Source organism: Hylobates moloch, unplaced genomic scaffold, assembly GCF_009828535.3.
Source record: "Hylobates moloch isolate HMO894 unplaced genomic scaffold, HMol_V3 SCAFFOLD_9, whole genome shotgun sequence".
Lineage (NCBI taxonomy): Eukaryota > Metazoa > Chordata > Mammalia > Primates > Hylobatidae > Hylobates > Hylobates moloch.
The window spans coordinates 16,194,163-16,221,688 of record NW_026652284.1 but is presented as its reverse complement, the minus strand read 5'-3'; the positions used below and the strand labels follow the sequence as shown (position 1 = coordinate 16,221,688).

The window sequence follows — 27,526 nt, the reverse complement described above, 5'->3', positions numbered from 1 at the left end:
CAGGTTCTGTCCTGCTCCAGGTCAGGCTTCACCAAGCCTGTTCCCTGAGCCATCAGCTCCCAACTTATTTTTAAAATCATGAAATCTTTTCATCACCTAAATCTTCTGGTTGGGGGGAAACGAAGTGCTAGACACAGGATAGATCTGAGCTCCTCCAGATGAGGAGAGAGGGGCCTGGAGGCCTGACCCTCAGCCATCTACTGCCCCACAAGACATGCTTTGAGATGCTCTTCACCCGCTCCAGGCCCGAGTTTGCAACCTGCCAACTTATTTCTGACCCTCCACGGAAGAAGGCCCTATGGGGTCCCAAACCCACGCCTACCTCCCATGCCTCACAAACTTCCTGAAAGGGAGTCCTTCTGAACATCTGACTTCAAGCCTTCCTGATGCTGGAAAACGCTCGTCTTCCTAAACTTGTTCTTGTCGAAGCCTCCTGGGAAGTCTCCACAATCTTTAGAAAATCCATTTCTCAAGCTTTGCTTGCCAACTTTTAATTTAAAAAACATAACAGGGTGACAACCACAATGACACACACATTAACAAAAAAAATTAAGACAAACTGCCGAGCAGAGCCGACTCCATGCAGTGATAGGACGCGAGACCCTGCACACTCTGGCGGTGGCCCGGACACCGGGCGCTCCTCCTCGGCAGCTCCTGGGTGCTGGGAGGGCCTGGTGCATCTTTTCACCCTCACGCCAATTTGCATACCATTACCCAAGAAGCCCTGCGCCTGAATTTCTCTTTTGCAAATTCCCACCCGTTTCGTGTCATAAATAAGATAGGAGACAGAAAACTAATACAGCCCAGTGATGCATTATTCATGCTGCGTCACACTCGTATGATAGATTTACAACAGCTAATACATGCAAACTAAGTTTAGGCACTAAACATGAAAATTAAGGGGGGGGAAGGCGGCTGGGGCAGGGGGTGGGCAGGGAAAATCAAGGGGCTGTTGGTGTCCAGGAGCCCAGAGAAGTTTCTTCTCTGTCCTCCTTAGGGACAAAAAGCATGAGTGCCAGTATGAGAGGCCAGTGCAGAGGTACCGGCAGGAGGCGTCAGACGCAGAGCAGATTGCTGACAGCACGCGCTTCACGAAGCACCTTCGTGCTCCAAAGCTGGTTAAAACCAAGCCTCAGTCAGCTGCTCTGCAATGCCCCCACCACACTCGGGGAAACATCACAGACAGAGCCCATCTCCCTAAGGGGCTTCTGGCCTTAACCACCCTTTACTGAGCACCTGCTCTGCATCAGGCCTGGCCTTGGGCCATGGGGATAGGATGGTAACAATGGGAGCCAGCCAGGCCCAGTCCCACCCTACTCAGCTTCAGTCTGGTTAATCCCATAACTGGCCCCAGGATGTCAGCATGTAGCTGTGGTGTGTGTAGGAGGTGAAATGGTCCAGACAGGCTTCTCCAAGGATGGGAAGCCCAGGTCTAATGGGGGAGGGGCTGTCCCAGTTAACCCCACCACAGCCCCGCAAGGCAGGAACCAGGCCTGGGGTCCAAATGCTGACGCCACTCGCCCTGAGTTCCAGCACTTTCCAGGCAGGACCCAGGCCTGTGCTTCTTGCAACTGCACCAGGGAGGCTGAAAATCTGCTTGGGGGAAGGGAGTTGCCATAGAAACACCGCAAGGCTGGTGCGGGGGCAGGTCCAGGCAGGGTTCTCACCCTTGAGTGACACTGTTGTCCATCTGTCCCCAGCTGCCATTCAGGCAGGGACTATCCCCACTGGCCACAGACCCGCTGGACAAGCCCCTTCTGCGAATTCCTCCCTCCCCTCTCTTGGGAGGGGCCTCCCTGACCTACTTCCTTGAAGGCACAGTTCTTCCCAGGACACTTCCCTAACTGCCCCAGCGCAGAAAGAATGCCTAACCCCCCGAATCTCACCTTCCTGCAGAGTCCTGCGAGGGCCCTGCAACTGCCCTGCACAGGCGGCTCCGCCGTGGAGGAGGAAGGTGCCAGCACACTCACCCCCAACTGGCTGAGAGGCTGTGCCGTGCCAGCCCTGGGACTCACTGGTTAACAAGGCAGTGAGGCGGCGTTTCCATGGTGCTTGCATCCCAGTGGTGCAGATGGACAATTGCACTCAAGGAGATAATTGCAGAAAGTGACCAACACTCTGAAGGCAATAAAGCCGGGTGATGTGCTGAGACCATGAAGGGGTAGGGATGACTCGGCTGGAGCAGTCAGGGTGGCTTCACTGAGGAGGCGGCAGTTAAGCCAAGACCCAAGCTAAAGAAGAGCCACACAGGAGGGGAACAGTGCTCCAGGCAGAGGGAACAACAGAGGTGAAGGCCTGGTGGTGGGAAGGAGCTTGGCCTGGTGGTGGGAAGGGGCCATCACGGCTGCAGACTGCAAGCCAAAGGGCCTGGCTTCTAGTCCACACCCCCATCTGTAAAATGGGCCCAGCGGGTCACTCCTCAGCATTGCAGAGATCCAACAGCATAATGTGTATTCACAGCCCAGCCGGGTCCCCAACGCCCCCACGCTGTCACTACTGTTGTCCTCCCACAAGCCAGGGTGGCAGAGACCCCAGCCCACACCTTGTCAGGGAGCAGCCTTGCAGGGAACCGGCCCTCCATGCGGCAGAGCGCACCCCGTGTGCCGCAGGCCTGCTATCAGCCTGTTCCCAAGAAGTTTTTTTAAATTAAGATGCAATAATCATCCCACAGCCGGCTTCCCCCTCCAGCGATCGGTTAAAATGAACTCCAGACGACTGGATTAGACTTTGAAGGCAGTGCGATCTAGATCATGAACACGGAGGACGCGGTGTTGACACGGGCCCTGGTGAGCGACATTATTATTTAACAGGCCTCGCTTCTGCCTCTGCTGGGATCAAGGAGCTGAACAACCAGTTGGTGGGCAAGTGTAAAACCCAGAGACAGACCGCGGGTGCCAGCTCTGCAGGGACCAGCTGGACAAGGCGCAGAGTCCAGGCCACATGGGCCTCAGGAAGGCAGTCTTCAGCTCAGGCGCCCCCACCCCTGGAGGCCTTCTGGCCACTCACGGGCTGCCTCTGGCCAGAACATCACTTCCCCTCTTCCTTCATAGTCACACACCAACTGACCTGCATAGCCGAGCTTGGGGATCCTGACTTCCAGACAACTGTCTCCTGCTCCTGTCCTGCCTCCAGCTGGGTCTGGCACCCCTCTTGCCTCCCCTGGGATCCCACCTCCCCTGGGCTTTCCCTGTCCCTGGTCTCATAACACTGGGTGGAAGCTGACAGTCCCAGCTCTGGCTCTGCATACTGGACTCCGAGCTCCTGGACTGCTGAGCCCACCTTGCTCATTTCTGTGCCTCCAGCACCTCACACAGAGAGCCTGGAATTGGGAGCCCCTGCTAGGTGCCAGTGATCCAGGCACTGTGGAAACAAAGATGAACACAACACAGTCCTCAGCCCGGAAGGTGTGCTCATGGAAACAAGAGGAGCTCCCGGGAGTTACATCTGATGCAGACAGAAAGCTTCGGGGGCCCAGACAGCCCAAAGGAAACTGAGCCTTCTGCCTACCAAGGTGGGTGGGTTAAGCACAGGGGTTGAGACTCAGAATGCCTGTGTTCAAATCCCAACCCTGCCTGTTCTAGCTGTGTGACTTGGGCAAGTTACTTAACCTCTCTGTGCCTGTTTCCTCATCTGTAAAGTGGGAATAATCGTATTTATCTCAAAGCGTGATTTGAGGATTAAATGAGATCCTACAGGTAAAGTGCAAAACTCATTTCTGGTCCAAAGGAATCGCTCAATATACATTAGTTCGGATTACTTCCTGAGGGTGGGAGGAATGAGAAAAAGCCCCTTGGAGGTAACACAGTCCTAGATTAAGCCCCTGTGTTTTCACATTTGGTCCTGGGCCATGCTAGCCACACCCTCAGCCAAAACACATGCCTGGGTCTCCTGGCTTGGAGCAATGAACAGCTCTAAGAACCTCAAACGCCATAGGGGGTTTTCTCAAGCCTGGGGCAGATTCTGCCGGATGGCTGCCAGCAAGGAATGCCCTTCCTCTGAAGGCAGGCGTTCTGCTGCAGACATCGCACGTGAGGCACAGCCCACAGGTGCTGAGCCCCAGGCACACATACGAGAGCACAGCCAGTGAGAGAGCAGCAGCAGCCCCGGCTCCAGGCGGCTCCCCCAGGCCTGGCTGGCCATGCAGTGGCCACTGTGGTGACGTGGAGCCGGGCAGCCCAGGAGCAGGTCAAGCAGTCATTCGCAGCAACCAGATGGAGCCATTTCCAGATCTCCAGCACCAAGGTGGAGCCGGCTTTCCCTGTATTCCAAGCAGCAGGAGCATGGCTTTATTAAATATGCATGGCGATCACCTTGTTACTGTGCCGAATGGTTGTATGTACCGAAGGCAAGCTGCCCGCACCACACAGCGAACAGAAACTTTTCCATTTCCCTGGCTGCACACGGGCTCACGTGCTCCCCCTGGCCCCTGCTGCAGAGGTTCCCTGGCCACCCCTTCCTCCATCTCACCTCCCTCCAGCCAGCAGCCCTCCTGATGCCCCCTGAGGTGTGCAAAGCAGGTGAAAGGCCATATTGATCCCCTTCTTTACAGCAGCTGGTCCAGAACTAATCTTAAATCATCACAGCCTCGTGCTGTAGCCTGGTGGCCACTGGGGCCCCAGGGATGGTCGCGCCAGAGCTGAGCTTTGTGGGCTGGGAGTTGACTGCGCTACGGCTGGCAAGGGGCAAAAACAGGTGACAGCCAGGCAGGGCCTGACCCGGGCCCCTGTCCTTCCCTTCGCCATCCGTCCCATGCCCCTGGACGGCTGTCGGCAGGAGGAAGGCTGTCTTCCAGTGAGGCGAGAGGATGGCAGACCTGCAGTATGGGCTCGATGCCCCACACCCACTGACAACACCGACCCAGGGAGCAGCTTGATTTTCCAAATAAATGACATATGCAGCAATGCGGATTTAAGATAGGTAAATTATTACAATGACAGCAAATAATGTTCATCCAGCCTTCGCCACATGCCAAGACCATGTGAAACAGCCCTTTCACTTGAATGTTCCCAGTTTGTCCTCCTGCTAACTCCCCACTGGTACTGTTATCATTCCATTTTACAGATGAAGTAACTGAGGCCCAGGAAGGCTCCATGACTTATCCAAGGTTGCATAGCTTGGCAGGGGCACAGCTACGGTCCTGTCTGAAGCAGCCTGCTCTCCAACTGCACACCTCCAAGGGGGTAGGGTGCCAGCCGCCCGGAGTTGGAGTGGCCGGGACATGGGCAAGGGCTGCTGTCTTCAATGATGCCTCCCCAGTCCCCCTGTCTCCTGAAGTCTCAAGTGCTCCTGAGCTGCCAGGAGAGCCTGGGAGGAGCCCCACAGGCCCAGCACACAGGGGCAGCTCTGTGCCCTGGGGCCCTGCCACTCACGCCTCCCCCGCCAGCAGCCAGCAGCCACTTCTCTGCTCTCGTAGGCCCCTGCCTGTAGTTTCTGGCTTCCCCTCCCTCCAGACCCCTTCATTAAAAGGTTCTTCCTTGGAAACCCCTCTCAGTTCACCCTGCCTCCTGTTTCCTGAGCTGCCTCCTACCTGGTCTGTCCCAATTCTCCTACTGGCAGCACTGAGAATGTCCTCTGGCCAAAAGGGGGCTGAGGGCCTGCACCCTCCCATCCCATTCTCTCTCTGCTCTCGGCTTCTTCCTGTCTCAGGCCCCACTCCCCCCATATTGAGAACAGGGGCTGGGTCTCCCTCATCAGACTAGAGGCCCTCCAAGGGCAGGCTGTGTCTTCCACACCAGACTGAAGGTTGCCCCAAGGGCTGGGTCTCCCCCAGCATATTGGAGGCCCCCAGAGCAGGCTGGGCCTCCTTTCCTCACTCCACTGCCCTGAATGGGCACCCAGCACACTAGGCCTACAGGCCAAGCACCTGTCCACCCGTATTCTCCTGGGCTGAGTCAGACTCTGTGCCACGCGGTCCGCAGGAGACCGCTTGCGGAGCAGTCAGACCTGCTGTGAGGACAGTGCTGAGCCACCTGGGGGCTGCTGGGAGGGGCAGGCCAAGGGGTCAGACATGTCCTTCTTCCTGGCTTGAGACGCAGATGGGTCAGGGGACCCGAAAGGGCCTGGGAAAGCTAGTACTCCTCGCTCACCTTCCTCTCAGAAGGCTGAGGAAATGCAAGGCCCTTGGAGGAAAGAGATGGGGTGGGGTGGGCTGGGGTGATAGCAGGGAAGTCTCCAGTGTGAACCAGGGGCTGGGAAGGGATGGGGTGGGCTGGGCTGGGGGGAGAGCAGGAAGCCCTCCAGCGTGAACCAGGGGCTGGGAAGGGATGTGGTGGGCTGGGCTGGGGGGATAGCAGGGAAGCCCCCAGCATGAACCAGGGGCTGGGAAGGGAGTCTGCAGCTGCAGTTGCTCCAGCTGTTCTCGGGGAAGAAAGGGAACCGAGGAACCAGGAATGCTAAGGCTGGAGTTTCCCTCCTGTTGGTGTCTCACTGGCCCTTGGCCCAGCCAGTAGCACCAGTGAGCTCAAAGGTCCTCAGTGCCAGGTCCTGGACATGAGTGGAGAGGAGAGGTTGGAGCTCATGCTGCCCATGAAGGGTGCCCAGCCCAAGAGTTACCATCAGCCCCCAGGCCCCTGCTCCTCAAAAGAGCAAAAGCTCACCCGCTGCTCCTGCACATGGCGCTGCCTCTCCCTCCTGTCTAAGGAGCTGGGCTGGGTAACTCCACCTCCCCTTCCCAGCACCCAGGAAGAGCTGCTGATCAGTTTTCTCCCGGGCTGGCACTGGCCAGGTACCATGGCTTCCAAGCATCATCTCACTCCATGAAAGATGGTTAATTTTATGTGTCAACTTGACTGGGCCACAGGGAGTCCAGATATTTGGTTAAACGTGGCTCTGGGTGTGTCTGTGAGGGTGTCTCCGGATGAGATTAGCATCTGAATGGTAAGCTTAGTCATGCACATGGCCCTCCCAGTGTGGGTGGGCCTCACCCAATCTGCTGCAGCCTGAATGGAAAAGGCTGGGATGGGAGAATTCGCTCCCTGCCTGACTACCTTCCAATGGTTCTTTCCTGCGTTCAGAATCCCACGGAAGCATCAGCTCTTTTGGGGTCTCAGGTCTGCCAGCTTTTGAACTGGAAGGCACACCACCAGCGCACAGGTTCCCAGGCCTCCGTATTCACACTGAACTATGCCGGCAGCTCGCCTGGGTCTCCAGCTTGCTGTCCACAGATGCTGGGGCTTCACAGCCTCCACCACCCCATGAGCCGACTCTGTATAATAAATCTCTTCCTATAGACGTGTGTATACATATACATGCACATACACATACTCACATACGTCCCATTGGTTCTGTTCCTCTGGACAACCCTGACTGATACAGTAAGGAAAAGGATTCCAGGAACAGGACACTTATTCCCATTACAGACTGGAAGCCTTGTGCTCCCACGGGGGCCAACATAGAGGCAGCCAGATGTAAGTGGCAGAACTGAAAGACAGTCTGGTTGGTCTGGCTCCAATGACAGCACCCCTGTGCTGCTACAACACCAGAAAAGCAAGCCAGGGAAAGGGGCGGGCCACATCCCCCAGACTCAGCCCCCAGTCTCAGAGCTCATCCATAAGGCCTCGTGCCTCAGTTTCCCCCTTTGTCAAATGAGAGTTGTATCATCTGGAGCCCAGCCCTGATCATCTGTGCTCTTAAGATCCCAAGACTCCACTTAGTGTTTCTGCCAGGCTGTTGAGTAGCTGATTTACAGCTGCATGAGAGAGAACTAGGTAGGCAAATGAAGACCACCTCTCATGAGGAAGCGCCCCGGGAGGGCTCCATTCCAGGCCAGGTGGCAACTCATTGCAATCGATAATCCAAACAAATCAAACATCACCAAAATACCTCTTGGGGAACCAAGCTGAGTCTCCCGCCCAGGATGGACTGCAGGTATGGTAAGGTGAGCGGGCAGTGCTATTGGTCAGAGACAGGCACAGGCCTAGGCTGAGCCAGGGACAAGCCCCCCAGACCAGTCCCTCATCCTGGGGGCCAAGGCACAGACAGTGCTGGAACCAGGGCAAGGCAGGACCCAGGCAGCCTCTCCCTCCATGTGGTTTGAAGAGCCCAGCGGATGGCTGCATCCACCCTGGCCACACCCTCAGCACGGCCCGAACTCCGTGGGTGCAAGTCCTGGGTACCAGTCCAAGGACAGGGACCCCAGTCCCACTTCCACAGGCAGCAACCGACACAACTCAGGATCCAGGCCACAGCGCAGTGCAGCTGGGCGCTTTCTGCTCTTGGTAGCCTTGGCGATGTGTGGCAGAGGAAGAGGTCGGGCCCAATAGGGACCTTGGGCCCCCTCTGCTTCCAGACAAACTCTGCCCAATCGATCCCTGGGACACCACTGGGAGCTGAAAGTGGTGCTGGGGTGGACATAAGAAAGGGTCAGCAAAAGGGAGGCAGGCCTCCAGGGCCACAAGCCAAAGGATAGGGCAGTACCTGAGGCTGCAGGGTGGTGGCTTCCAGGACAGTGACCTGGGGCCCACAGCTGGCCCACACGGCATCCTCCAGGCTCAACAGGGTGCGGACAGGCCCGGGCCCCACAGTCAGGCACACAGGAGGGCTCTCCAGGTCCCACAGGGCACCTCCTGCAGGGAGAGAGGGGAGGCAGGTCAGGGGCTAGGAGCGGCAAGCAGGTCCCCTGGGAACGCAGGCCAGCAGCAGGGGGCTCAGCGGGGCCGCCCACACCCTCTCCCCACTCTCCAGGGCCTTTCTCTCTCCATCAGCTGGGTGGTGGCTGTCCCCATCTGCCTCCGACTCCCATCACTCATGTCCCACACCCAGCCACCCCTACTCTCAGATTCGTCCCTTCCTTCCTCCCTCCATTCTCTTTCCCCCTTCCCTTCCTTGCCTCTCTCTCTCTTTCCCTATCTGCCATTCATTCATTCCGCGCACATGAAGTAAGCACCTACTCCATGCCATGCCATGCCATGCACTGGGTGCTGGGAAGACAGAAAGAAATCAGACACAGGCCCCGCTCTCAAGGAAGCCCCACTGGTCAGAGCAACCAACAGGTTAATCAACAGTTATCACATGACACACCAAGCACAAATGAGCAGGCATGCACAAGGGCCTTGAGAACTGCTGAGATGGAAGGAACTAACTCTGCACCGGGGGAAATCCAGGGAGGCTTCTCAGAAGAGGCAGCATGATATGGTAGAAAGTGTCCTGGACCCGGAATCAGGAGACTTGGGGTCTGGCCCTGGTTCTGCTACTACTAACTTGCTAAGGACCTTGAGCACATCTCTACCCTTCACGAGGCCTCAGTTTCCCCATCTGTAAAATGGGGTGGGGAGCTGACAAGATTGTCTCTGAGGACTTTTCTGATGCTGTAGCTTATCTAGACTGAATCTTGATTTCTTATGAATCTTCTGGCCGACTCCAAGGCACTTCTGTCAATTTTACCAAGATCTCTTTCTCCTCCAGAAACACCACTGCTGCCAGGTGAGGTGGAGGGTGATTTGGTTTTTTTCTTTGAGACAGAGTCTCACTCTGTCTCCCAGGCTGGATTGCAGTGGCACAATCTTGGCTCACTGCAACCTCTGCCTCCCCAGGTTCCAGCAATTCTCTTGCCTCAGCCTCCGAAGTAGCTGAGGTTATAGGCACCCGCCACCACACCCGGTTAATTTTTTGTATTTTTAGTAGAGACCGGGGTTTTGCCATGTTGGCCAGGCTGGTCTCGAACTCCTGACCTCAAGTGATCCACCTGCCTCGGCCTCCCAAAGTTCTGGGATTACAGGCGTGAGCCACCGTGCCTGTTCCAGAGGATGTTCTGAGAGGCAATGAATCCCCAGTCTGCCATCCCTGAAAACCAAACAGACCTAGGAGCCTGGCCCAAGCAAGGTCCTGCCCTCCCCCGGGATGCTCAGCGCACCCAAGAACCATTTTCTCCGGCATCCAAGTGACGTGCGCCGAGATTGTTTCTTCTCAGAAGTCACACCTGATGCCACACAGAACCCCAGTGACTGCCCTGTCTTGTCAGGGTGCCAGGTGGGAAAGGGGGATTGAAGAGGAAGCTGGGCCCCAGCCCAGCCTGGAGCAGCCTGGGCCATGGCACACTCTGGAGAGACAGGCAGCAGTGGCGGGGGACTGGGAGGCAGGACACAGCTAGCTGTGAGCTTGCCAGTGCCCTGCTACCCCACCTGCCCTCCACTGGGTCCCTCATAAGTGTACAGAGCAGCCCACCCATCACAGGCAGACCCTTCCCCTCTGAGCCAGCTGCTTGGTGGCACGATGGGGCACAGCTGTCTCCAAAGCTGGAAGGGCCCCAGGGTACATGATGGAAGCCACTGCTGGGGTGTGGTCACAAGAGCCAAACTAGACTGCCGCCCCCTCCCCGTCCTTCCCTACTGTACCCTGGCCTATCCCACGCTCTGCCTGGCCCAGTTTTCCCTCCCTCCCCACCTCTTTCCCATCTATACAACAGGTTCCACTTCTGCCCTTATGCCCTACTTAAAATGGGCAGACTCCAAGCTCTGCTAAGAAGCAGGGGAACAGGGCTTCCCCTCGACCTCCAGGCACACAGAGCGCTCTGCCCAGCCAGCCAGCGTGAGCACAAGGGAAGCAGGCAGAGCAGGGTAGTCCTCGGCCTCAGAACTTCTATGTGAACTTGGACAGGGGGCTTCGCCTCTCTGGACCTCAGTTTCCCTTATCTGCACACTGGGCATGATAACCACGCCTGCCCTTCTCCGGATGTTGCAGGGAGTCAATACAATATGCAAGAATATTTATCTGGGCACACAGTCAGGGGCCTTGACAGCGGTTGTTATGTAGTGTTCTGTATCCGCACACCAGGCCCTCCTTCCTTGAATTACTTCCTTAACTCGCAACAAGGCTGTGCGGTAGATACTATTATTATCCCTGTTTATAATGGAGACAACCGAGACACAGCGAGTTTAAATAACTACCCCAATTCACTCAGCTACAAAGGAGTCTGTGTCTGTGGCTCTTACTGTTTGATGCCATTTGCCACAACACAACAGTGTGTGGAAGCAAGTGTTGACTTCACTTAACCAACGTGACAACAGCGATCCATGGAGCTAAGACCTTGCACAAAGACACCCAAGGGGTGACAGGCCAGACGGGTTTTGAACTCGGCTCTGTCTGACTCTGGGCCTGGCCTGCTTCTCCAACCCCACTGCCCTCTCAGGTTTCTGAAGGCCTCTGCAGCTGGGCCTGGTGTCCAGGAGGGGCAAGTGACCCGAAGGTGGCCAGGCGTCCGCCAGGAATGCTGGCCCACAGCAGGATGCTGGAGCCAAGAAAATGCAAGGCTTTGAGCGCCCCCCAGTGGCCAGAGGTGAGTAGTGTTTGTGGCTGGAAGCTGGAGTCTAATTAGGCTGCTATGGCTGAGATGGGGGCTGGGACCCCTCCCAGGGAAAAAGCAGCTAGGGATGCTGAGAAAACACCCCTCCAAAACTGGAAAGTGGGGCTCTATCCAGCAGTGATAGCCACCGGGGCCCTTGCATCCACTCCCCTGGAACAGAGCCTCGCTGTGGCAGCCTAGGGTAGGAGCTAGGGTCTAAAACCCTAAGGACTGCATGAATGCCATTCCTGCATTTGCTGGGAGTCTCCAGAAATCCTCTGAGAAGTCGACTCCAGGGCAGAATGATGAACTGTGATCACATTTAATAATGCTAATGCTGTTAGATCAAAAAACTCATAAAGGCCGGGTGCGGTGGCTCACGCATGTAATCCCAACACTTTGGGAGGCCGGGGCGGGCGGATCACCTGAGGTTGGGAGTTCGAGACTAGCCTGGCCAACATGGTGAAACCCCTTCTCTACTAAAAATACAAAAATTAGCTGGGTGTGGTGGTGTGCGCCCGTAATCCCAGCTACTCGGGAGGCTGAGGCAGGAGAATCACTTGAACCCGGGAGGCCAAGGTTGCAGTGGAGTGCCACTGCACTCCAGCCTGGGTGACAGAGTGAGACTCTGTCTCAAAAAAAAGCTCATAAAGGACACTGGACAGGAGTCCCTGAGTAGAGGGCCCATGGTGGGATCCTGAACAAGGGACTTCCCCTTGCTGGGACTGTTTTCCTATCTGCACCATGAGGACAAAACTTTGTCCTCTGAGATTATTTCCAGCTCTCACACACCATGATTCTGAGATCACAAACCCAATTGCTGTGAGCTCTGGTGAGAGCCGCCCCCGCCTGATGGGAGCCCCGCCATTTCCACTCGCCCCTCACCTTACCCTCCAGTGGCTGTGGGTAAGCACGCACATGTTCTGGAAAACAGACCCACACGCACAAGCCTGCCCCTGTGTGACAGCCCATTCATCTGGGCCCGGCACCAGCTCTTGTGGCCAGCGCAAGGGAGATGAAGGCCCTGTCTCAGCAAAGGCACCTTCAGGAGGCTGGCATACCTCCTCCCCTAGCCCACAGTGGAGAAAGCCCCTGGGTCTCCCTCAGGGGTGGAGATTGGGCTGGAGCCAGAAAGCAGGTCCCAGAGTGAAAGTCATCACAGCTGAGAGAGGCCCAAAGGGCAGCCCCTGCCTGGTGACAGTAAATAGCGACTGTGATGATGATGACTGTGATAAAGGGACACGTGGGAGGTGCCAATCCTCCAGGCTGTGTCGTGGCACTCGTGGGAATTGCCGTGTCTACGCTTCACAACCATTCTATGAAGTGGGGCTGTCCACACCCCCATTTCACGGGTGAGGAAACTGAGGATTAGAGGGGCAAAGCAAAGGCCCAAGCTCTCAGAGTGGGGACTCAATCCCGGCAGCCTGATGCCCAACCCATCTCTTACCCATTACGCCATCTGCCTCCTCAAGGGGGGACCCCGAACCACAGCCCCAGCACCCACCCAGAGATACTCCCACATCCCCACCCAAGGCCTGGCAATGCCCCTGTGCCTTCTCAGAGGCAGGGGAGAACCTGGGTAGCACGCAAGCAAGGACAGTGGCCAGCTGGCTCAGCTCCGGGCCCCAGCACTCTGCTGCATGCCTGACACCTCAGGGGCACTGGCTTCTTGAGCAAATGAAGGAGTGAATGAATGAATGAGAACAAGCAGATGCTCCTGAGGGCAGCAGAGTGACTTCCATGGCCACATTGCTCTTGGCCTCAGTTTCCCCGTCTCTCAGCTGCAGGTGGGACTCTGAGGCCGCTCCAGCTCGGCCAGTCCATTCCTCCACGGGGCCTGGTCACCCTGGAGTCTGGACAGCCAACTCTCAGCTGCTGGTTCTGTAGGTTGTGTCCTACAGGCCTATATGTGTCTGGTCCTGTCCTTCTCCAATAAGCCAAAGCATGGCCAGGAATGCTAGTTTTAGCAGGAATGCCAGTCTTGGTCTCAGCCTAACCCAGCAGGACAGTGAACATGTCACTTCAAACACCAGCAAATATTTCATGGAGTACCTGCTTCTAGATGAAGATGAGGGGTCTAGATTTTCACAATCCCTGGACCCTCCACACCACCAGGGCCACCACGGTGGGTTCTGAGGTTGATACAGAGCCTGCAAGGTTGATGCAGGTGCAGTTCCAAGCCCTGGATCTGCTGCTGGGATGGGTGGGGGTATCTGAGGGGTATCCAAGGCCTCAGTGAATCTGGGTGAGGGCCAAGCTGATGCCAGTCCCACAGCTGGTCACGGACCAGGTGGATGATTCAAGACTCAGACGCATGTAATCCAGGTGGAAGGTGATGGGGGTGAATCCCACCCACCCCATACTGTGTAGCAGGTCCTGAGAACACGGCTGCCTGCCTGGGCCACCTCTGCAAGATACCACCGGGTACGGGTGGGGATACCAGGTAAGGCAAACCCCTTCTCAGGGGCCTCCTTGGCCACAGCCAAACTGGACACCCAGAGAGTAGGTTCACTGGGAGAACGTGACCACCAAATTCACCTGCCCAGGTGGCTGCCTCAGCCTCCCATCCAGCCAACCTGCCTCCCCTCCTGTCTACCAGCCAGAGGGAGCCCAGTGCTCGGCCACCTCTAACATGCCTCTCTACTCCCTGACACACTGAGACAAGTTGGAGGCCCTTGCAAACAGCTCTGTCTGCCCCCGGCTCATGCCTAGTGCCACTTCCTCTTCCAGCTGTCCAGCAAAACGGCTTCCTCTCCGGGTTCCCCCAACAAATCAAGCATTCTCCTGCCTCCAGGCCTTTGCATGTACTGTTCCCTCTGCCGAGAACACCATTCCCCCAACTCTCCACTTGCCTGGCTTCTTAAGATCTCAGCCTCAGGATCCCCCTCCTCAGGGAGGCCTTTGCAGCACACCCCACCCCACACTTGGGTAGTGAGGCTCTCACACAACACTCATTCCTTCCCACAGGAGCCCTCAGCATCATGTATAATCTTCTACTTCTGCTTGTTTACTAATCGATTCCCTCTCCCTCTATAGACTATAAGCTCCATGACAGCAGGCGGCCTGTCTATTTTGCTCACCACTGTGTCCATCGCATATAGTACGTGCTCAGTAAGCATTTGGTGTACACATGTTTGCAAGGCAGGAAAGCTGGTAGAACATCTCAGCCTTCAGGCCCCATGGCCTCCACTCTACCTGGACAAGCCAAAGCCCCCTCACGTCTGCAGAGAGCTCTAGCCTGGGAGGCAGGGTACTGGGTGCAGGTTCAGCTCAGTCGGGGGCTCTGGACAGTCTGCTCCCATCCAGAAAATGAGGGCGTGGGGTTCAATGGTCCCAGTGGCTCTTTTGGTCCTAACAGGCTCCAACCCCAGGTTAGAAATCAATGGGTAGACCCCAAACTCCATGTTTTGGGGTGAACTGTGCCCCCTCATCTGTATGTTGAGGTCCCAGCCCCCAGTACCTCAGAATATGACCTCCTTGGGAAGTAAGGTCATTGCAGATGTAATTAGTTAAGATGAGTTCATACTGGAGAGGGACAGGTCCCTAATCCAATATGATTTGTGTCCTCATAAAAAAGTGAAATTTGCACACAGACACACAGCCAGGGAGAACACCACGCGGAGGCTGGAGTTCTGCTGCCACAGGCAAGGGAACACCTGAAGCAGCTGGGAGTAAGGCCCTTCCCTAGTGCCTTCTGAGGGCACGTGACCCATCCAAACACGGACCCCAGGCTTCCAGCCTCTAGGATATGCGACTCTACACATCTGCCGTTCGTGGTCCTTGTTAAGGCAGCCTTACCTCCTTCCAATCCAGGTGCCCAAACTGGTGAATCGAGCAGTAAGAGGGAACGGGCCAAAGGCGACCCAAGCTGGGACCAGAGCGCCAGGGCGGCACAGGCCGGGCTCACAGTGTTCCGTGGGAGCCGGTCGAGAGTGGTCCCTCTAGAACTCCCCGTGAGTCTCCGCAGATCTGAGCCCATATTTACATTCACACGCACGCTCTGTATGACGGTGAGAAGGGTTTTTTCCCTCCCTCTTCCCCCTTTAATTAAAAACTATAAATGCCTTATCAAAAGCTAATTAAAAATACCAACACAGTGCCAAGTGGCAAAGAAAAAAAAAATTAGCTCAGTACAAATATCCGTTTATAACCCTGCAACAGGCTGTGATGACGCAGCAATCACAGCCTGGCTGGCGGAAAAGGCAGGGGAGAAGAGACGCTGCAGGCCCTTCAGGCTCCTCTGCCCCTTCTAGGGGACTGCGGGCTGGCTACACTCTCCGCTCAGCCCCCTTCATCAAATTGGGGCTGAACAAGCCCATAGGATGGGGACCACAGCACTCCACATGGCTGGGGAGAAGGTGCGTCTGGTCTCCAGTCAGCATCATCTCAGTAAAACAAAGGAAATTCTCAAGGGGTGCATGAGAATTAAGATAATGCACATGCATTGAGCACTTTACCCCTACCCTGGAGCACAGCAGCCCAAACACGGTTAGCCCTGCCCTCCTGCCCTCCTGACATCATAACCTGTGCTAGGGATAGCTCAATAAAACAACCCAGATGGAAATACTTGACTCCACTGAGCCCTGGGCCTGGCCCTGTGCTTTGCTCTCATGGAGTTGTCTAACCCTCCAGGACCCATGAGTGGTGGGCACTGCCCTTATTCTCATGAAGAGTTCCAGGCACCAAAGAAGGGAGGCCATGCAGCAAGGGATACAGCTGTCATCGGGCAAAGCCTGAACAGGAAGCCAGGTCTCCCCAACCTGCAAGTACCTCTCATCCACTAGAGTCTCCTGCCAACAGCTTCCACTGCCCACACGGTAGTGAGCACCCTATTCCAGCAGGTATTCATGTATGGGGGACCACCCATTGAACCCCAGTGGGGCTCAGGGATCTCCAAATGCCCTCAGCACTGAGATTTCCCAATTCATTCCTGCCCAGCCTCCTGTATCCTCTCTTGGTAGAGAATCTGGCACCCAGCTGGCATCCAGGACTGCCCTCCTCCCCCCATTCCCCCCAGTCCTCACCGCTGGTCCGAGGGTAAGCAGCAAGGGTCCCATCCTGCAGGCCAGCAAGCAGGTGGAAGGGGCTATGTCGCAGGCAGAGCACAGGCTGCAGACCTGGGCTCCTGCAGCTCGCCAGGCACTGGGTGCCAGTGTCCACACTGCCGTAGAGGAGGATGCTGCGGGGAGAGGTTGGAGAAGCGGTCATGACACACTGAGCACTCCCACCCACTCACTGCCCCCATGCCCTCCTAGGGAGAGGCCCCAGGGAGCTGCTGCCTCTCAGCCACGCCTTTCTGCTGTGTGGCCAGGCCATAGCTCCACCACGCGGGAGCTTACTTTTCCATGGTTTTCTAGGATGGTATCCTCCCTGACCTCTGTCACGAAGAGGACTCAGGGAGGCTCCAGAGGCAGCACAGTGAAGGTGCTGAGAGAGCTATTTTCAGAGTCACATGGACCTGAGTTCGAATCCAGACGTGCCACTTTCCAGTCTGACAGACCCGGGACTGCTAAGCCTCAGTTCTCTCTGTAAAATGGGGCAATGATGCCTACTTCAACGCCATAAAAGGAACAAAGTACTGACACATGCTGCACACATGGATCTTGCAGGCATGATGCTAAGAGAAGCAGACAGGAAAGGCCACATAGCGTCTGAGTCCATTTACATGAAACATGCATAGTGTGTGAGTCATTCACATGAAACATACATAGTGTGAGTCTATTCACATGAAATGTACTAGTGTGCAAGTCATTCACATGAAATGTACATAGCATGTGAGTCATTCACATGAAACGTACAGTGTGTGTCATTCACATGAAATGTACATAGCGTGTGAAGTCATTCACATGAAATGTACATAGTGTGGCAATCACATGAAACATACATAGTGTGAATCCATTCACATGAAACATACCTAGTGAGTCATTCACATGAAATGTACATAGCGTGTGAGTCATTCACATGAAATGTACATAGTGAGTCATTCACATGAAATGTACATAGCATCTAAGTCATTCACATGAAATGTACATAGTGTGTGGCAATCACATGAAATAGTGTGAGTCCATTCACATGAAATGTACCTAGTGAGTCGTTCACATAAAACGTACATAGCGTGTGAGTCATTCACATGAAATGTACATAGTGAGTCATTCACATGAAATGTACATAGAGTGTGAGTCATTCACATGAAATGTACATAGTGTGTGGCAATCACGTGAAACATACATAGTGTGAGTCCATTCACATGAAATGCACCTAGTGAGTCATTCAGATAAAATGTACATAGCGTGAGTCATTCACATGAAATGTACAGTGTGTCACTCATATGAAACGTGCACAGTGTGAGTCCATTCACATGAAATGTACATAGTGTGTGAGTCATTTACATGAAACGTACAGAGCGTGAGTCATTCACATGAAACGTACATAGCATGAGTCCATTTACATGAAATGTACATGGAGTATGAGCCTATTTACATGGAACATACATAGTGTGTGAGTCCATTTATACAATGTCCTGAGGAGACAAATCCATAGAGACAGAAAGTAGATTAGTGGTTTCCTGGGTGGGGGTGGGGAGCAGGAGAATGGAGGGAGATTTAATGGGCATGTGGTTTCTTTGGGGGGTAAAAAGAAAGTTCTGGAAGGCCCCTCCTAGGTCCAGGCCCTGGCTGGGAACTTGGCTGTAGGCCAGTCCTGGACTGTGCGGAGCTTAGAGTGGCTCCCAGTTGGCCTCAGTAACCTTAGCTTTTGCTCCTGGCTCGTTTCCTTGTGTGGGAAAGGGGAGGGAACGACCTCCGCGTTACGGAGGAGTGGCTATGAGGCTCACTTCTGAGCAGCACACAGTAGGTGCTCAGGAAACATGCTCTCATCTCATCTCCTGCTCTCTAGGAGGGGGTGGAGTGCACAGAGACACGGGGAGGACAGGACACAGCAGTGCCAGGCCCTGGACTCCTCGGGGCACAGCCCACCTCAGATCTTCACTGATCCTCACTTTCACCTCCCAGTGCACAGGATGAACACTCCCTCTCGCTTTCCGCTACGGGAGGTGGTCTACCCATCCTGCACAGGCCACAGCTTGCCCTGAGCCTCCTTGCTTTGAGTCAGGGTTTTGCTGACTCACAAAGCCCCAGATGTCTTACAGAAGGCAGCCCCCTCTGCCAGTAGTAACTTCTTGACTTGGAAACACCCTGGAACCCTCACCCTGCCCAGCAAGGGGAATGGGGGCCACATATGGTGAACATTCAATGACAGCTAAGTGGACTGAAGGCCTCACGTGTCTGTGTCTCGGTGGGCTCTCACAGCAGCCCTGCATGGGGGATTCTGGTCCCCACTTTATAGATGAGAAACTGAGGTTCAGAGAGGTTAAATGAGCCCAGGACCCAGAGCAAGGAAGTGGGGAAGCTGAAATTCAAACCCAGGTCTGGCTGACAGCAGAGCTAGCATCTGCCTCCACCAGCCATTCTGCCTGGGAGGAGCCAGGCAACTACACTGCAGGCAGCTCCCGACACTTTGGCTCCCACACTGGGCAGCTCTGGTGCCCACCTTCCTGGAGACCGGGGCAGAGAATGTTGGTGGGCAACAGGCAGATCTGGAAGGCTACAGGGACAGCCCCCACCCACTGCCCAGCCCTGCAGAGGCTGCTCTCACCCCTCCTTCCGGGCCCCTCACCTGCCATCCTGGAGCCCGAGGCAGATGGTTGGATGCACTGTGGCCGAGGGGTCAGCAGCTGTCGGGCTCTCGTCTCTGCTCTCCGCCTCCTCCTCCAGCTCCGGGATATATTCCATGCACAGCACAGGGGCTGCCAGTGGGAAGGACTTGACGGTGCGGGGTGAGGGCCGGTTCAAGGAAAAGATTTCCACCTGGCCCCCTGCGCCTTCCTGTCCGCCCCCAACCTGGGAGCAGAGACCCAGAGAGGCCATCAGGTGGGAACCACAGGAGGGAACAGAGAAGGACCTCAGCCCCTGCTTTCCCAAGGACCCCATCCCTTGAGAGAAGCATCCCTTCTCCTGCCCACACACATCCTGCCGTCACAAAGGTCATTTATCCCCAGCTGTCATGGCAACAAATAAGCTTCAGGGCCCACAGGAAATCAGGTAAGGAGCTAAGGTGGACTAAATACTCAGTCAGCTTTCTATTTCCTCCTCTGCAGGGTGCATTTCAAACAATATAAAGTAAACATCTACTCCCTCCCTTTAAAATGCCCTTCTCTGTGTTGACCATTGTTTTACCTCTGTCTAGCATATGATAGATACATACTCAATATATTCTTGTTGGATGGATGGATAGATGGATAGATGGATGGATGGATGGATGGATGGGTAGACAGATGACAGATAGATGGAAGGATGTATACATGAATGAATGGGTAGGTGGGTGGGTGGATGGAGGGACAGATAAATAAATGGATGGATTAAATATATATTCTTGTTGGATGGATAAATGGATAGGTAGGTGGGTGGGTGGATGGATAGATGGATAGGTGGGTGGATAGATGGATGGATGATGGATGGATGGATATACCATGTGCTAGATCATGGGAAATGATGAGGAACAAATCACTCTCAGAAGGGGAGCAGCAATGACAGGGCACAATTTGCAGCACAAGGAACATAGTGGAGGGTACCTCACTTGAATCAAGGGAGGCTTTGCCAGGAAGCCCAAGGATAGAAAGGTGGCCTGGAATGTCTGCATGAGTAAGGCACTAGCCAGCCCTACCTCCTGACTCCAGGGGTGAAGATCCTGAGACCCAGGCCCTCTGCACAGCTCCCCCTTTCACTTCCTTCTCAGCCCTGTCACCATTTGCAAAAGGCACACTCTCTTATTAGCTCCCTGGTTTTCTGTTCCCCCAGATGAGGTTGCACCTCCCAACTCCAAATGCAGTGCCTGGCACCAGAGGTGCCCAGGAAGACCCTGCTGGATGAAGCTGCATGAGATGAGGCAAGCAGCTGCTGTCTCCAGCACCCCCTCCCAGGTGCCGCTCTCCCTACTCCTGTCCTGAGGCCAGAATGCCCAGCTGGGCAGGGGGGTGACTCACCCAGAGGTAGCCCTGTGGAAGGGAGGTGCTGACCGCTGAGAAACCCAGCAGGGGACAGTTGACAGGACTGTGGACCAGGGCTCCAAGCTGCAGAGACAGAGACGGTACATGTGAGGTTAATCTTCAAGGTGCCCAGATGCCAATATTTGGCAGATTCCTAGGCCCCATCCAACTCTCCCTGGATTAGAATCCCTGTGGGTGGGGGCCAGGAAAGCAACATGCTTCACAAGCGCCTGCTTCTCCAGGCAGTTCCTACACGCTCACATTTGTTCTTCCTTTCCTAGAACCTTCCAGCTAGAAGAGGCCTGCAGGAGGCTCTGTATCAGCCCAGGGTCTCTGAAAGTGAGCAGCTTCCAGATAAGGTTTCTTGAAAGCCACTATTGCCCACCCCTCCTTATTTTACAGACAGGGAAATGAGGGTCACAGAGGGCAGGTGACTGCCCTAGACCACAGAGGAGGTGAGTGGCAGGGCTGGGCGGCTTGTGAGGGCCACGCACAGAAACCAGGGCTCAGCCTGTCACTACTATCACCAGTAACCACCTTCCACCTGCTCCCCCCTGAATCAGATGCCCCAGACCCCGTGTTGGGTGGCCTCTCTCTGAGGCCTGTCTCCTGAGCTAGACCTGGCCAGTCCCTCTCTCTGGCCAGGGCAGCAATTCTAGGAAATGGCCTGGCCCACTCATGGGCCACACTGAAGGAGAAGACAGAGTAGAGACAGCTCTTGGCTGGAGGGAGGATGCAGCAGACCACTGGGCCCTTTTCCAGGCAGCTGCTGCCCTCTGCTGGTGCTGAAGGCCCCAGCCGTCCCTGGACCCATTGTTAGAATATTCTAACAAAATTTCTAACGGCCATGGGCGAGGGCCCTAAGAGGTCACCTCATCCAGCCTCCTCATTTAGCAGATGCCAACTTGAAGGTCAGAGGGAGGCGCGCGTGGCTCAATGTCACACAGCATGTTAGTGGCAGAGTGAGGGCTAGAATTCAAACCTTCAACACCTGGTTCAGGGCTCTTTCTATTCTGGTTGAATTTTACCCCAGAAGCCTGGCTGCCTGCCAGAGGCCTTGGCACTCTGGGGTCCCAGTTCTGCCTGCTGAAAAAGTGGGTCCTCACATTCAGAGCAGGGGGCTTCGCTAAGCCTGGCCCCCGGGCTCCCTGTCTTCTCTGCTTTCCGGTGGCTGCATTTAGCTGAGGGTGCATGCCCTTCCTGCTGGGCTGACACTCTCTCTGCTCCCTTGGTGGAGAGGAGGCCACGGCAGCCCCTGCTCAGGCATTTCCATGGCAACTCCAGTGGGCCCTGATGTCAGCTGAGTCAACAGAGCCAGGTCAAAGATGGTGGAAAAAATTCAAATGGCTCCTTCACGGGCAAGGCCCTGGCCCTAAATGTCTTGCCTGTGCCAGGAAACTGGGAAGTCAAGTCACCCTATGCAGAAGAGAGGGGAGCGCGAGGCTGTGAAGGGAAGCAGCTTCAGGTACGGCCAACCCAGCTCTAGCCCCAGCTCAGTGTTTACCATCTGGGTGGTAATGAACAAATCAGGTCCTCACCTGCAGAGCAGAGACCCTGAAATTTCTCAGGATGGCCATGGGGACTGGAGAGGGAAAGTGTAAAGCACCCGGCCCAGGGCCAGGTACCCAGTACCCTGCAGCTGCTAAGGCTTACCAAGGGCTTCCCATGGGATATTCTAGCACTTCACACACCTTAGCTCATTTCATCATCAGAGCAAGGCTATGAGGGTGGAGCTATCACAGATGAGCAGGAGACAGGGTACACAACCAACAGTAGTTCTGGCTGAGGTCGGTGAAGGTCAAGACACAGCCCAATGGGCTGGTGAGCTTTGGCCTAAGCAAGCCTGGCCACAGACCCCCTGTGGGTCTGGGCTATACCCCTTAGGCTCCCAAGGTGCTCGAGTTTTAAAGCATCTCAGAGCAGGCAGCACCGCCAGCCCCATCCCCAAGGCCCTGTCCCCAGGTAGGCTCTGAGACAGACCATCAGGGAAATGGGTTTGTGCTGAACCCTCCCTGCCCTCCTGCTGCCCCTCCAGGGAGAACATTCCCCCTTGGATGGAGCCAGGGGTCCAAGAAGAATCTTCGACACCCTTATAGTCAGGCCTTCAGAAATGCCACAGAATAGACTCCGGTGTCCTCACCTTCCTGGGGACAAGGGTGTCCTCAGATGTTTGCTTCCATTTCTTGACCACTGAGCGCATCTCACGTAACTGGCTAAGCACTTGACCCAAATCATATCCTTAATCCTCATGTTTGACCCAGTCAGGAAGGTGCTGTGACCACCCTAGTTTAAGATACCATGAGCTGAGGCAGCATTCCTGATGTCACACTGTTGGGACTCAATCCAAGGCAGGTGGCCCCTGCTGATGCTCCTTCACACTCCCAGCTGATTCCCTTGAGTCAGAAGGCCTTGGTGTGGCCCAGCGTGGGCAGGGGCCACTGTCAGCACAGACGAGAGACCTACTCCTGCCTCCTGCCCCAATACCCCTGATCCCTTGAAGGAAAGAACCCCACACACCCTCATCCACTGGTACAAGAGTGCTGACCCTGTCTACACTGTGGCCAGCAACTCCCTCTGCCCAGCCTAAGCCCTCCCTAGACAAATAGTCTGGGCCACTGGTTGCCATGAGGCCAGCCAGAGCTGGATTCACCCCCTACCCCAGGACCACCTGGAAACGTGGTGAGCTGGAAGGGGGCCTGGGCAGAGGTTCACACAGTCACATCTGTTTCTGCAGTAATTGGACAGGGCCTTGGTACTCCAAGGCCCTAATTCATCAGGCTGCCAGCACACAGCTGATGGGGCATATTTGTCTGGATTGGTGGTGGGGGGTAGGGTGTGGGCGGAGGGGGACAGTGATTTGAGGCCTAGCAAGTGCGGCCAGGCAGGCTCTGCTCCTGCTTCTGGGAGCTCCACAGGCCCCTTGCCACAGAGAGTCACTCGCCTCCCTCCACTAGCCCTGGCGCTCCTCAGGAGACAGTGAGCCGGGGCCAGAAGGACTGAGGATGCTTCGGGCCTACGTATTCCTGGGCCCCGAGAGCTCGCACTGAGGAGGTTCGTAGGCCCCGGTTCCCCAGGTTCGAGGTGGCAGAGGCTCCCCACCTGGATGGGGGTTTCTTCTGGGGAGGCCTCGGAGGCAGTGGCCAGTCCGTGACTCCACCACTGAGGTCTGATCTGTCAGGGCTCGGCCTGCATCCTGTGCTCTCAAGAGACCCAAGGCCATGGGGGAGACAGGAGAATCGAGTGCCCACCATAAAGTCACGCAGGGCCAGCCTTCTGCAGGGATGTGCTAAGGCCAAGCTGGCCGCAGGCACAGTGGGCCCTGATACTCCCCACTCCATGGTCGCTGCCTCCAGCCCAAGGCCCCGGGGCCCACAGGTAACCCCCCATCTGGCATACACCATCTATCACCAGTTAAGCCAGTCCCACCCCAACACATCCCCAATGTGTCCACCTCCCTTGCCCACAGCCTCCACCAGGGCCGGGACTAGGGTGATAGACTGGGGCACCTAGCTTGGGTACAAAATTTAAAAGGGTACCAAAAACTCAGTCACATAAATATATATAGAGAGAGAGAGAGAGTAAGGCAACTTTAAAAAAATCAATATTAATGCAAAAAATCCACAATGAATAATTATTTAAAAGTTTAAATACAGATAAAACCTCACCCTAACTTCGCGACCCTGGCTCACTTGCCTCACCCTAATCCTGGCCCTTTATGTATCAAGAGACAAAAAGAGCGGCCAAACCACAAGCAGAAATTTGCTGATTTGATTATATTTAAGCACTGCATTAAAATAGTATTTATCTTAATTATTGAGATTTTTTACATCTGCTGAAATTTTGTGCCTGAGGCAAGGGCGCCTTACTCCAGTCACAGCCCTGGCCTCTGCCCACATCAAGTCTTGCCACGTCTCAGCAGGACCCTGAGCCGAGCTCTGAGCTGCTCCTTCCAGGTCCATTCTTTTTTTTTTTTTTTTGAGACAGGGTCTCACTGTCACCCAGGCTGAAGTGCAGCGGCACAATCTCGGCTCACTGCAAGCTCCACCTCCCAAGTGATTTTTCCACCTCAGCCTCTCCAGTAGCTGGGACTACAGGTGTGCACCACCAAGCTCAGCTAATTTTTGTATTTTTGGTAGAGACAGGGTTTCACCATGTTGGCCAGGCTGGTCTCAAACTCCTGACCTCAAGTGATCCACCTGCCTTGGCCTTCCAAAATGCTGGGATTACAGATGTGAGCCACCCCACCCAACCAACATCCATTCCTTTTGTATTATTTACTTATTTATTTGAGACAGGGTCTCACTCTGTAGCCTAGGCTGGAGTGCAGTGGTGCAATCACAGCTCACTGCAGCCTCAACCTCCTGGGCTCAAGCGATCCTCCCACCTCAGCCTCCCAAGTAGCTGGGACTACAGGCTCGCACCACCACACCTGGCTAATTTTTTTTATTTTTATTTTGTAGAGATGGGGATCTTACTATGTTGCCCAGGCTGGTCTCAAACTCCTGGACTCAAGTGACCCTCCCACCTCAGCCTCTCAAAGTGCTGGGATTACAGGCATGAGCCACCATGCTCAGTCCTGGTATCCATTCTTATCTGCAATTCACTCTCGCACACCAGCCAGAAGGATCCAAAAAATGCAAACTATATATCAAATCGTGCTAGTCCCCAGCTTGGGGAACATCTGTTTCCAAGGCTTTTCACTGCTCTGACAACGAAATCCAAAGCTGACCCAGCCTGCAAGGCTGGCGTGGTCCAGCTCACCCACCAGCTGACCTCGGGGCCCGCCCTCTCTCCTCCTGCCTCATCTGGCTTCCCCCACTGTTCCTGCTGCACCCTCTGTGTGCGTTTGTCTACCGGGAATATTGTTCCCATCTCTGGGCTGAATCCTTCTTGCCATTCAGTTCTCAGTTTAAATGCCATCTCCTCCAAGAGGCCATCTCTGAACCTCAACCCACCCACGTATCTACTGTGGCCCCGATGTCTTTATTACGCACCTCACTCTTTTCCATTTCCTTTGGTTTGCTGGGTTTTTGCCTCTCTCTCTCCCTGCTAGGATTCAAAGCTACATAAGGGTTGGGACCTTCTATGTCTTAGTCACCACTGTATTTCCAGGGTCTAGCACAAAACAGGTGCTCAAAAAATTACATGCAGAATGGACAAGTGAACAAATGAACTCACATCTCAAGGATTTGTTCTTTCAGCTGTTTAGATCCCCAGTCTACAGCCCAGTCGGCACATTTCTTGAGGCTCACCAATCTGGGCCTGGGTCCCCAGCTGGTGTTCCCATCCCTGGAGCTGAGATGACCTCATCTCCCTGGGAAAGGGGAGGCAGTAATTGCTCCAGATGGAGGGCGAGCTAGGACAGGGTATAAGGGCAGGTAACCCATGGGGGCTGAACGTCCTCACAGTTAAGACCCTGGGTGTTGTGATCAGGCAGGGCAAGGTTCAAATTCTTACTAGCTATGTCCTTTTTGGAAAATCATAGCACCTGTCTTAGCCTTAGTTTCCTTATCTGTGAAATGGATGGAGAAACAACTACTCACAAGCTTCTTATAGATATTAAAATAAGAGAATAGCAGGAAAGAACCAGGGGGCACAGCAGGTGCTCAATACACGGGAGGCCTGATGGCGCTGGAGCATCCCATGATGAGGCCAATCCCTGCGCCAAAGCCGGCTCCCGCCTGGCAGACCACAAAGCACCCAACCCACAGTGGCTGGCACAGCCACTTCGGCATGACCTGGAGCCATGCCATCAACAGATGAGATCATTGCTGTTTATTATCTCCAAATAATGGAATCTTCCATTCACTTGACCCACAGTGGTCATTCACCTCCATTTTTTTGGTGGGAAAGCTGATTCCCAAAGCAACAAAAAGGCTTGACCAAGTCTGTCAGTAAGAATTTAGAAGCCGCAGCTGGAACCTGAGCCTTCCCTGCTGTGGGCGCTCCCTGGAAACTCTGGTTCTCCCAGGCGAGGGGGAGCCGCAGCCACCTTCGAGGTCGGCTCAGCAAGATCCGCTCCACTCACCTGCAGGCTGAGTGCCCGGGAGGAGAAGGCAGGGATGCAGCAGGCCAGGATCGGGCACCAGAACGGGGCTTTGCTCTTCTTGTCCTCATCCGGGCATAGCCAGCCTGGCTGGTTCTCCTCCCCTACGGCAAGAGGAAGGAGGTGGGTAGAGCTGGTCAGAGTCCAAGGACCAACTGGGCCATGAGGAGCCCTCTAAGCCCCAGGGAGCCGCCGCAGGCCCCAGAGGCCTGGCCCCATCTAGTCACTCCCCACCCTACTCCTGCCAGACTGAGATGAAAGCCAGCCTCAGGAGTGATGCCGTGGCCAGGGTCTCAGGCAGGGAATTGAAAAACAAGGTCCCAGCTTGACCACCCTACTGCTGAACAACCCTGTGCAAGTCACCCCAACTCTCTGAGCCTTGATTTCTTTGCCTAGAAAATAGGAATGCTAGAAATGCCTTCGTCCTGTGGTTGTTGTGAGGATCAAATGAAATAATAGATGTAAAAGGATTTTTAAAAAATGTTAAGATGCTGAACAGAGTCCAGACCCCTGTTGCCTTGAATTTCTGTTGCAGAGTAGGAGATAGACCATGAATGATCAGAGGACAGGAGGTCGCCATTGTGGCACTCACACTTGACCATGGTGGTGATGGAAATGCAGAAGAATCACACTCCTGCTTCCTTCAAGACAACTCTGAAATTAGGAAGCCATCTGCCTCCGGTTCACCCACCCTAGCTGTGCCTCAAAGCTCCCAGGGACCTGTTACAAGTACAGATGCCTACCCCAATCCTAGATCCAGGACTCACCATGGGAGATCACCATGCTAAAGAGCATCTGCTAAACCTCGTTCTCTGTGGAGGCTCCTTTACATGGCTCGGGTCTCTGCTCACACGTCCCCTCCTCCAAGAAGTCCTCCCTGACCACCTTGACTACAGCTGCCCCTTCTCTCAGGAATCACTCTAAAGACCTGTCTTACTTTCCTCGCAACCTTCATAACAATCTAAAATCATCCGTGGTCCATTTCCATAAGTCTCTGATATCAAAGCTGTAGTCAGTGGTGGTCTGTACTGTCTCATTCACCACTGTCCTCTGACACCCAGCACACTGCAAGGCACATAGCGAGTGCTTGGAAAACATGGCTGGAAAGAATGAATGAAAGGAAGGAGGGAGGAATAAACCACCGTCTGTCCTGAAGAGT

At 54.9% G+C, this 27,526-nt stretch overlaps 1 protein-coding gene across 9 annotated transcripts in view; it reads right to left on the bottom strand.

Annotated features, from left to right (window-relative positions):
- Positions 1-27,526, bottom strand: part of ARHGEF10L (Rho guanine nucleotide exchange factor 10 like) — a 160,341-nt gene that overhangs the window by 23,590 nt on the left and 109,225 nt on the right. For all 9 annotated transcript variants that reach the window (XM_032759082.1, XM_032759084.1, XM_032759086.1 and 6 more), the window contains 5 exons: positions 26,350-26,471; positions 20,319-20,405; positions 18,953-19,176; positions 16,303-16,457; positions 8,416-8,564 (listed from right to left, as the gene is read on the bottom strand). In XM_032759082.1, the coding sequence (XP_032614973.1) occupies positions 8,416-8,564; positions 16,303-16,457; positions 18,953-19,176; positions 20,319-20,405; positions 26,350-26,471 (737 nt within the window). The remainder of the gene's footprint in view (positions 1-8,415; positions 8,565-16,302; positions 16,458-18,952; positions 19,177-20,318; positions 20,406-26,349; positions 26,472-27,526) is intronic.